The sequence below is a fragment of the Triticum aestivum genome, chromosome 7D, assembly GCF_018294505.1.
Source record: "Triticum aestivum cultivar Chinese Spring chromosome 7D, IWGSC CS RefSeq v2.1, whole genome shotgun sequence".
Taxonomy (NCBI): domain Eukaryota; kingdom Viridiplantae; phylum Streptophyta; class Magnoliopsida; order Poales; family Poaceae; genus Triticum; species Triticum aestivum.
In genome coordinates this window covers 46,191,095-46,202,713 of record NC_057814.1, presented here as the reverse complement: position 1 = coordinate 46,202,713, position 11,619 = coordinate 46,191,095, and the positions used below count along the sequence as shown (strand labels likewise).

At 47.9% G+C, this 11,619-nt stretch overlaps 1 protein-coding gene across 2 annotated transcripts; it reads left to right on the top strand.

Moving 5' to 3' along the window:
- The first annotated feature begins 232 nt into the window (after positions 1 to 232).
- Positions 233 to 1,940, top strand: LOC123166235 (F-box protein At5g49610). 2 transcript variants are annotated; one of them, XM_044584008.1, is made up of 2 exons: positions 233 to 613; positions 759 to 1,940. In XM_044584008.1, the coding sequence occupies exon 2, from the start codon at positions 777 to 779 to the stop codon at positions 1,902 to 1,904; it is 1,128 nt and encodes a 375-aa protein (XP_044439943.1). In that variant the 5' UTR covers positions 233 to 613; positions 759 to 776; the 3' UTR covers positions 1,905 to 1,940. The 2 variants fall into 2 exon arrangements, with proteins under 2 accessions (XP_044439943.1, XP_044439942.1); XM_044584007.1 differs by having other exon boundaries at positions 737 to 1,940.
- The last annotated feature ends 9,679 nt before the right edge of the window (positions 1,941 to 11,619 follow it).

Below are 11,619 nucleotides of genomic sequence, written 5' to 3'. Positions count from 1 at the left end.
CGCTGTCTGTTTGGGTCGGCCCGTTGGAGTGGCTCTAAACTAACTTTCACCACGACCAGTTCTTGCCCTCATCGCCCTGCTAGGATGAAAAAGACACTGAAAATAAAGTGATAGGGGTACATCAAGCAATGTGGATTACAAATATGGAGAGATGCACTGGAGATTCTCAAAAAATAATAATAAAGTTTACTATGATGGCCTCGATCTTAATTTATCTGGTGTTGAACGGGGTTAACAGTTCTAGATGATGGAAAGTTAATGATTTCTGCAGGCCACTGGTGCAGGAGCTGGGTCTGAACGCATCCGAGCGCTCCCTTCTCTCCGGCTCTCCCCTCATCAATTCCACCCTACGCAGCAGCAGCACAGGAGCTACTTTCTGCTCGTCCAGTCCCATCTTCCACAGCTTGCAGTTGCACCTGGCAGTGGCACTGGCAGAGAGTGGTGCGCACCGCGATTCAGTTTCACACCGCCCATTCTCTTCCTTGCACGCTCACCACCAGTTTCGCATCCGAGGTTGCTCGCCAAAGTGCCTTCTTCCCCCGGACGCCTGCCCTCCGAGGACGCCGGGAGGAACGCCGTCGCTCTCGCTCAACCGTGCCGGCTCAGAAGCAGAGTAAACCCTCTCGGATCTCTCTGTCAATTCTCTCCTCTCCGCTCCTCTAAGCCGGTAGATCGGCGGAGCACTTCTTTCTTGCGCCAAATCCGTGGCTTACTTTTATCTTTGCTTTCATTTTAGAGATTTTTCTCTTGCTTGCTAGTATCAGCGAGGAACCAGCATGCCGGGCAGCCGTGCCGCGACCGTGTTGGACGACCTGCCGGAGTGGCTCGTCGTCGACGAGATCCTCGCCCGGCTGCCTGTCAAGGACGTGTTCCGCTGCCGCGCCGTCCGGAGGTCGTGGCGCAGCGGCACATCCACCTACGCCTTCATCCTCGGCCACCACCGCCGCCAGCCCTCGCTGCCCATCATCTTGCACGACCATGGCATCAGCCGCGTCGCCGGAGCCTCCGCCTCCGCCTCCAGTGGTCAGAAGATACGGCCCCTGCTCCGGTACGCAAGCCTCGGTATATGCATGCGCCTCATAACCTGTGATGGGCTCCTCATCCTGTGGCGGGGTTCAGATTTCTACATCTGCAACCCTGCCACCCGCAAGTGCGCCCCGCTGTCGCATCCTCCGCGACAACAGTTCATCAGCCCCATCACCGGAGTCGACGTGCTCGGCTTGTACCGGCACCAGCCATCTGGAGAATACAGGGTGCTCTGGGTGTCGTACGCCGCGCCCATGGGGACATTCGCCGCTGTTAAGGTTGAGCAGCCTCATTACCTTGTCTTCACCGTGGGTTCGGACCAGCCAAGACGCATCCAATGGCCGACAGTTTCAGAAGATGGGTGTCCTGCTGCCCATCCACCGATCCACCATCGTGGTAGCCTCCACTGGGCAATGGGTTGCAGCATAACGGTATTTGAAACCATAGCCGAGACATTCCGGCAGATGAGCCGTCCGGCACAATTGGGCAGCTACGTGCTATTATTGGATACGGGCGACAACCTTGCTTTGTATGTCAGCACCGACCATGACCGCGTCACTTTGGATGTTTGGGTCTTGCAGGACTATGATGCAGAGACCTGGGGGTTTCGATACCGGATTAACTTGTTAGCGATGGATGCATCTCCACCGCTTAAGTTGTGGAAATCTATCCCTAGGCTGGCTGTGATCAACGAGCGTAGTACTCTAGTATTATCGTTTCATGTGTGTCATGTTATCTTGAACATCGTGTTAATGTATGTTTTGAACAATGGTGTGTCTACTGCTATAAAGAACTGTTGTATTGTTCTCCTGAGTTCACTTTCAATTTGCATTGTTAAACGAATGGCAATGTTGCAGCTTGAAATGCTAATTCCTTAGCGAGAAGTTATGGCATTTTAGTTGCTGAAATGGTTACTTCAAGTACTCCCTCATGCAGCTTAATATTTTCATCTTTCATGCTCAGTGCCATCGAGTATCTATGCTCTGGAAGTGTTCTGATGTTCCCCCCTGTCTACTTTCATTTTGCACCGTTGGAAAAATCACGGAAGGCATGATTGCAGTTTGAAATGCTAATTCCTTCACGAGTAGTTATGGCAGTTTTGTTGCTGAAATTGTTGGTTCAGGCACTCACTTATGTAGCTCAATATTTTGATCTTTCATGTTCAGTGCACACTTGATTTTGGCACCTGGACGCTCTTGTTCTCTGTGCGGAGATTTTTTTTGGTTTTGAAAAGGAGGATAACCCCCGGCCTCTGCAGTTCTTTGTGTGGAGATGTCTTTTCTTAGGCACATTTCAGAAACTGCATGTGATTTGGTGCTCAGCAGCATAGTTTTATTTCTGATTGTTACTATGGTGGCAAGTAATTCGATCACTGCTACCGCTGTTATGTGTCTGATTGCTACTTCAATACGACTATTTTTTTTTGGCAAGGATGAACTTCGTTTTCGGAGAAAAGAGATTGGCTGTTGGTTTGTTTGCAGGGTTTTTTTGCGGGGTAGGAACAAGTTATGAGCTCTAGTGATTGACTTTCACTAATTGGGAGCAAAAAGGTTGTAGTTTCTATGACCAGGATTTTTGTGCAAGGCTGTTCTTCCATATCTTTGTGTTTTTGTTAGTCATAGTGGACCCTGGTTCGGTTGCTTCTATTTTAGCCAAAGAAAAGGACCAGGTGAATGTGCTAATTTCCAGTTCATCTTTATCTGGATGAAGATTTTGTAGCTTACATGGTGACAGTTTCACCATGATGTTTCCATTATATTTATCTAAAAAATTAGTGATAATTAAGCCGATTCAGATGTAGGACTTGAACTTACAAAATTTTAATTTAAAATTGAGAAGAATATGTGGGAACCAAAGAGCCTGGGAAGCACTTTATGCTAACTATGCAGCGCCTCCAAGAGAGCATGATTTCAGTCCCATTGTTTGAGGCGCAGGAAGAAGATGCTGTGAACAAGGAGCCTCCATTCGTCATGGTGCTATAAGATGACAGACTCCATCTTAATGATTTCGACTAGCTGTTTGTTGTGCCCTTGGGAGTATCTATCCTGTATGAACCTTGCTTTCTGTTCTGTCTTCTTACTTTTTAATACTAGTAGAACCGAACACTTTGTATGTCTGAAGTAGTGCCTCATCACTTGGTGCTTGTTATGCTATCTTGAGCATCATGTTGACGTTGTAAACAATGGTGTGTCTATGCTATTGCTATGTAGAACTGCTATAATGTTCATGTTCACCCCTGTTGACTTTCAGTTTGCGTTGTTATTATTAAGGCATGGTTGCAGTTTGAAATGCTGATTCCTTCGTGAGAATTTGTGGTATTTTAGTTCTTGAAATGGTTAGTAGTTCAGTTACTCCCTTCTGTGGCCTAATAGTTTGATCTTACATGTTCAGTACACACTTTGGTCCTGCTGATTTCGGCAACTGGCCGCTCCTGTTCTTTGTGTGGAGATGTCTTTTACATTAGCCATATTTCGGAAGCTGCATGTCATTTTGGAAGCTACGGTGGCAAGTTATTTGATCACTACTATCACTGTTATGTTTCTGATTCCTACTTCAACACGACTATTGTATCTGTTTTCTGGCAAGTACAGACTTTGTTCCATTGACTTCCAACCATTTGGGAGAAAACAGCTTGGCTTTTGGTTTTGTTTGCAGGTTCTTTTTGGGGGGGTAGTATGAATGAATTAGTTTTTTTTTGCAGGGTAAAAGGAGATTGTATTAATCACTACTGGAATTTTCACGTACGCCGGGTGTAATGCTCTTCGCCGAGTGCTAAAACACGGACACTCGGCAAAGCAAACTTTGCCGAGTGTCACTCTCGGCAAACCCAGCTTCACGGCAAACTGCCATCTTTGCCGTCACTGCCTCACGGCAAAGAGGCACCGCACGGCAAACCCTGCAGACGCCGAGAGCCGCTCACGGCAAAGAGGAGCCACGCGGCATGCCCGTCCGCAACAGATGGCTCCGTCAGTTACTGCGTACTTTACCGAGAGCCGCAGCACGACACTCGGCAAAAGCATATGCAACATCCTATTTTATTTTTTTGTGTGTGTTTTCTTTCTAACTGACATGTGGTCCCACTGGTCACATTTATCAGTAAAAGTTTTAAATAATTTCCTAAATATTCTTGAAAAAAAATTACGATATCTTTGCCGAGAGCTGCTCTCGGCAATCCTCCTGACCAGTAGGACAGCGTGGCCCACATGGGAGCTGACAGTTTACATCGCTTTGCCGAGAGCTGGTCTCGGCAATGTCGCCTTCCTTTCCAAGAGCGGCTCTCGGAAAAGGTGTGGCACAACAATAGGTCTCCCAGACGACCATGTTTTCGAGAGGTGCTCTCGGTAATATGTTGTTTTCCGAGTGCTGCTCTCGGAAATCTTTCCCATCCATTCTGCTGTTTAAGCTATTTCTTTTCTGATCCCTGCAGATAAAAACAACTACTTGGCAGAAGGATCATATATAGGCATAATTTGATCTAGTCCACACATATATAGGCATAATTTGATCTAGTCCACACATATATAGGCATAATTAGGGATAGTCCACATATTATCACACACAAGTCGAATGTATTATCCTAGTAGACGTCACACACAAGTCGCAAATTCATACATATTCTCACTACTTGCAAAACACGTGCACGTCACAATAGAAGTACACTTGTTCATATATAGATCATCTTGAGGAGGAGAGGCCATCGGGTTAACATTCCGGAGGAGGAGGAGGGGCATCACTTGCACTGCTTCGAGATTGCATAAGAACCTATAAGAGTAGAGTCACGTGAGGGTGGTTCGTCCCTATGTAATGAATCTTCTACTCTAGTTTAGATAATGTTCTACCTGTAGTTGATCCTCAAGCAGCTTCAACCTCTTGTTCGTGTCTTCCCGTTCCTTTTCTCTGGACTCCTGCTCAGCCTGCCGCCTTTGCTCCTCTTCAACAACCTGCTGCGCCATTAAATCCTGTAACATGGCATTAGGCTCATATAGGTTGGAACGGTGCTATTTCGAGGCATGGACATAAATGAAAGGTTAGGATGCTAAACTTGAGACGCGCTATCTCACGTGATGCGGCGGTTGGGCGACTCCGTATGGACGGAGTTGAGCTGGTGCTCGACGCGCGTATCTCGTGCACCTTGCGATGCGAGGAGGTGGCGATCGCCCCGTTGCAAAGGAGGTGGCGGCCATGGCCCTTCCCCTCGCTAGCAATGATGAGAAGCTCAGGATCAAGGGGCTTGGACGTAGGTTCGGCTTCCTGCCCATGCACCTCCTGGAAGACCTCTTTGAAGGTCCCCCACTTCTCCTCCGCCGACTCGCTGCAGAACTCGGCGCCATCCTTCCCCTTGTGGCCTTCTCTCCAGGCTTCCAGGATGTGGACCGGGCGACCAACCTTCGCCTCCTGCAAAATTAACCATCAAGTTGAATGAACCAAGATGCACCGTGCGAAAAAGTTAACATCTTAATCCACATACCATGTGTTGCTTGAGAGCGGTTAGGTTCCGGCTCCCCTGGACATGAGCCGGGCCTGGCATTTTGGCTCGTTCGTTTCCCTTCTCCACATGCTGCGCCTGCCATGCTGGGTCAGACCACATGTCAACCAGGGCCTCCCAACAATCGTCCTTCATCCAGGGTTCCTTCACCTAGTCAGACAAAATCAAATAATTGAGGAACAAGAGGGATGAATCAAAGTACTAGCAACCGATGTAGTCACTTACCACTGACAGGTATTCTTCTCGCGACAAGTTGGTCTGGCAAGCAGTCTTCCTTGTCATCTTCTCTCCTTTCTCATCGAGCGGCTGACACTGCATCACGGCATTGTACCGCAGCGTGTGCTTGGTGTCAGAGAGTATCTTTCGGGAAGATTTCACGATGCCTTTGATCGCCTTCTGTTGCTCACCATCCACGCAAGCAAATGTTTGCTACAAGAAAGCATATGGCATCTTCTCACCATCCACGCAAGCAAGGATTTGGATATGGAAAAATGCAGTGGTCGGAGCGAAGATACTTACAAAAAAGCATTGATGACCCGAGTGGCCATGGTGACATCGTGCTCATCCTTGTTGTGTAGGTAATGCTCCCAGGTTAAACCTGGCGACAGCGGATCGTCATCACCCGGCTTGGACAATCCAGGGAAGTGGTTCCTCAAGAGGGAGCCGATGACGTGGTTCGGCGGGCGTGCCCCCTTAGGTTGTGTCGGGATAAATTCCCACTGACTGCATGATATAAAAGACAAGCATATGTGAGTGTCAAAGCTGTGGCATCCAAAATATGATGCAGATGAAATGCTTGCTTACCCCTCTCCTGTCGGGCAAATGACAAGACGGTTGCTGGCAGCAGTTGGTTCCGGGACCTTCCCCGGACCTGCCCGGATTTCTTCCTCTTGGAAGTGTTGCTCGAGGTAGACCCCGAGCCGTCGGAGGCCTCCATGTCACCCGACTCGGTAGCGTGCGGATCTGGTGCATCTAGGTCCACTCCGGCATCGCCATCCGATGATGACGATGTCTCGGTTGTGGCCTGATGGGAGGCGGATGACTCGGTCCTACCAGTCGGGACTCTCTGGTACTTACTACCAGTTCTCCCATCAGAATCTGAAAAACAAAATATATATGGTGAATATTAACCATACCACTTGTCCAAAATACATGAAAAATTGACTGAAAAGAGTACATAGGCAACAGGAGCATATTATCATGCACTGGACAATATGAACTGTTCAAATATATGAAAAAATAGGCGGAAAACTATACATTACAATAGCTGAAAAATATACATAAGCAACATGAGCATATTATCATGCACTGGACAATATCAACTCCTCAAAAACATGAACAATAGGCTGAAAACTGTACATTACAGTAGTATACAGCAGCATATTATGATGAACTTGACCCACAATTTCAGGTTTGGTTGTTTTGTAGCCAGTTTTGCCATGGTATTAAATTCCTCAGCACCATAAACTGTACATTACAGTAGTATACAACAGCATAAACATGTTGTGCAACTCAAACATCCTAGTGGAGCACCTAAAAATACCTAGAACTAGATCAGCATGGACCTAGTGGAGCACCTAAAAATACCCTATGAACTGAATTACTAGCCCCTAGTGGAGCACCTATGAACTGAATTTTCCCAATTCTCATCTTCTTCAACAAAATTTGCATATGTTCAGTGGGATGGGTGTACACACCTGAGGGCATCTCCAGCTGCCGCGCTACCGGAGGAACTCCGCTGCGGCGGCTGTCGTTGGGTCGCATCGAAGAGCCGCCGCGCCGGCCGCCGGCCATGAAGCACCGTGGCGGCGACAGTATAGGGCGGTGGACGCAGTTGGGGGCGGTGGAGGAGGGGTGGCGGCGGCAGTTGGTGGCGGTTGAGGGCTGGCGGTGGCGGCGGCGGTGGCGATTTCGGCGTCGGCGGCGGTGGTGGCGCAGGGAACAGAGAGGAGGGGAATGAAGATACAAAAGAAAGGGGAAAGTTTAAGATCTAGGTTAGATGCTTTACCGAGAGTGCCTCTCGGAACAGGTGCCCATTACCGAGAGCCGGAAATCGACGCTCGGAAACCACTGCTCTAATTTTCCCCCTTCTCTTTTTGTTATAGTTTTGCACTATCTTTTTTGTATCTCATATTTCATATGCTTTTACGACCAAAGTTTGTAAATTCCATGACTTTTGATGAATTTTTTCGATAAAAGACTTTTGATGCACTCATATATATATATATATATATATATATATATATATATATATATATATATGCTTTTTCAGTTAGATTTGTTCAAAACTCAACTTTAAAGAGTGTAAAGTAAAAAACATGAGAAGAAGCAATTGTTGACCGTGGCCTACCCCCTCTCTCGGTGCCGGTCAACTTTCTAGACGTGCACCGAGAGAGAACTTTAAAGAGTGTAAAGTAAAAAACATGAGAAGAGGCAGTTGTTGACCATGGCCTACCCCCTCTCTCGGAGCCGGCCAACTTCCTAGAACGTCACCGAGAGAGAACTTTAAAGAGTGTAAAGTAAAAAACATGAGAAGATGCAGTTGTTGACCGTGGCCTACCCCCTCTCTTGGTGCCGGTCAACTTTCTAGACCGGCACCGAGAGAGAACTTTAAAGAGAGTAAAGTAATAAACATGAGAAGAAGCAGTTGCTGACCGTGGCCTACCCCCCTCTCTCGGTGCCGGTCAACTTCCTAGACCGTCGGGGCCACCGGATAGCCCATGCATGTACATGCGATGGCCTCCTTTGAGAGAACAAGAAGTTTTGAGACCAACGGAGCAACAGGACCCGCACTTCCTGCACAAACCGGACACATTTCCTCTCGATACCCATAGACTATCTCGAAGAACGGGCCTAGACTTGGTTTGTCATCTCGCGATGACATGCACTAACACGGAGAAGCAGTTATTCACCATGGACTACACCCTCTCGGTGCCGAATAACGCCCTAGACTGCCGGGGCCACCGGATGGGTGCTCGATATGGAGACCACCCGAGGGGGGGAGAGTATTGAATTCATGCTCCAGCCAACCCATCCAAAAGTCCGAACTGATGGAGAGAGGTGGGCAATATATTTCAAAACTCCCCCTCACGTCTAGGATATTTTAGTCCTTAGACGTGGGATCGATGTAGGTCGCAGAATCGTTTTATTTAATACTGCGTTGGCAGAGTCTTGAACTCAAGACATCTTGGCTCGGATACCATATTGCATTCATGCTCCAGCCAACTCATCCAAAAGTCCGAACTGATGGAGAGAGGCGGGCAATATATTTCAACAGAGGGCACCCCTACATGCGTGTGGCCCATGCATATGCATGTAGGGGTGGTGTGCTATTTGAATAAGCAACTCACGTCCTTGACGTGGCACGTGCCTCACAAACCACACACACGGGCGGGAACGTCAAGGACCGGCTGCGTTCGTCCCCGAGACAGAGTCTTTGGTGGGTGATCCCATGACAGAACGGGCCTAGACTTGGTCTGTCATCTCGCGATGACATGCACTAACACGAAGAAGCAGTTATTCCCCGTGGCCTACCCCCTCTAGGTGCCGAACAACGCCCTAGACCGCGGGGACCATCGGAGGGGTGCCGGTCTCTAGAGCCGAACGAGGCCCAATCAAAGAAGAAAACACAAGACGATAATTATGATGTGCTAAGGTTGTTTGCCAAGCATGGAAGAAAACTACAAAAGAAGTATAATACATATTATCGAGAATGCACAAGAAGGAAAAAGATCTAGGTTAGATGCTTTACCGAGAGCCCCTCTCGGAAAAGGTGGCCATTACCGAGAACCGAAAATCGACCCTCGGAAACCACTGCTCTAATTTTTTCCCCTTCTCTTTTTGTTTTTGTTTTGCACTATCTTTTTTGTATCTCATATTTCATACGCTTTTACGACCAAAGTTTGTAAATTCCATGAATTTTGTTGAATTTTTTTGATAAAAGACTTTTGATGCACTCATAGATATATATATGCTTTTTGGGTTAGATTTGTTCAAAACACAACTTTAAAGAGTGTAAAGTAAAAAACATGAGAAGAAGCAGTTGTTGACCGTGGCCTACCCCCTCTCTCGGTGCCGGTCAACTTTCTAGACCGGCACCGAGAGAGAACTTTAAAGAGTGTAAAGTAAAAAACATGAGAAGAGGCAGTTGTTGACCGTGGCCTACCCCCTCTCTCGATGCCGGCCAACTTCCTAGAACGTCACCGAGAGAGAACTTTAAAGAGTGCAAAGTAAAAAACATGAGAAGACGCAGTTGTTGACCGTGGCCTACCCCCTCTCTCGGTGCCGGTCAACTTTCTAGACCGGCATCGAGAGAGAACTTTAAAGAGTGTAAAGTAATAAACATGAGAAGAAGCAGTTGTTAACCGTGGCCTACCCCCTCTCTCGGTGCCGGTCAACTTCCTAAACCGCCGTGGCCACCGGATAGCCCATGCATATACATGCGATGGCCTCCTCTGAGAGCACAAGAAGTTTCGAGGCCAATGGAGCAACAGGACCCACACTTCCTGCACAAACCGGACACATTTCCTCTCGATACCCATAGACTATCTCGAACAACGGGCCTAGACTTGGTCTGTCATCTCGCGATGACATGCACTAACACGGAGAAGCAGTTATTCACCGTGGACTACACCCTCTCGATGTCGAATAACGCCCTAGACCGCCGGGGCCACCGGATGGGTGCTCCATATGGAGACCGCCCGAGGGGGGGGGAGGGCACCCCTACATTCGTGTGGCCCATGCATATGCATGTAGGGGTGGTGTGCTATTTGAATAAGCAACGCACGTCCTTGACGTGGCACGTGCCTCACAAACCACACACACGGGCGGGAACGTCAAGGACCGGCTGCGTTCGTCCCCGAGACAGAGTCTTCGGTGGGTGATCCCATGACAGAACGGGCCTAGACTTGGTCTGTCATCTCGCGTTGACATGCACTAACACGAAGAAGCAGTTATTCCCCGTGGCCTACCCCCTCTAGGTGCCGAACAACGCCCTAGACCACGGGGGCCACCGGAGGGGTGCCGGTCTCTAGAACCGAACGAGGCCCATCCGAAGAAGAAAACACAAGACGGTAATTATGATGTGCTAAGGTTGTTTGCCAAGCATGGAATAAAACAACAAAAAAAGTTTAATACATATTATGGAGAATGCACAAGAAGGAAAAAGATCTAGGTTAGATGCTTTCCCGAGAGCCCCTCTCGGAAAAGGTGACCATTACCGAGAACCAAAAATCGACCCTCGGAAACCACTGCTCTAATTTTTTCCCCTTCTCTTTTTGTTTTTGTTTTGCACTATCTTTTTTGTATCTCATATTTCATACGCTTTTACGACCAAAGTTTGTAAATTCCATGAATTTTGTTGAATTTTTTTTGATAAAAGACTTTTGATGCGCTCATAGATATGTATATATATATATATATTTATATGCTTTTTGGGTTAGATTTGTTCAACACTCGACTTTAAAGAGTGTAAAGTAAAAAACATGAGAAGAAGCAGTTGTTGACCGTGGCCTACCCCCTCTCTCAGTGCCGGTCAACTTTCTAGACCGGCACCGAGAGAGAACTTTAAAGAGTGTAAAGTAAAAAACATGAGAAGAGGCAGTTGTTGACCGTGGCCTACCCCCTCTCTCGGTGCCGGCCAACATCCTAGAACGTCACCGAGAGAGAACTTTAAAGAGTGGAAAGTAAAAAACATGAGAAGACGCAGTTGTTGACCGTGGCCTACCTGCTCTCTCGGTGCCGGTCAACTTTCTAGACCGGCACCGAGAGAGAACTTTAAAGAGTGTAAAGTAATGAACATGAGAAGAAGCAGTTGTTGACCGTGGCCTACCCCCTCTCTCGGTGCCGGTCAACTTCCTAGACCGTTGGGGCCACCGGATAGCTCATGCATATACATGCGATGGCCTCCTCTGAGAGCGCAAGAAGTTTTCAGGCCAACGGAGCAACAGGACCCGCACTTCCTGCACAAACCGGACACATTTCCTCTCGATACCCATAGACTATCTCGAACAACGGGCCTAGACTTGGTCCGTCATCTCGCGATGACATGCACTAACACGGAGAAGCAGTTATACCGTGGACTACACCCTCTCGGTGCGAATAACGCC

Coding starts and splice junctions, on each gene's coding strand:
- LOC123166235 (XM_044584008.1), top strand. CDS start 777: ATGCCGGGCAGCCGTGCCGCGACCGTGTTGGACGACCTGCCGGAGTGG.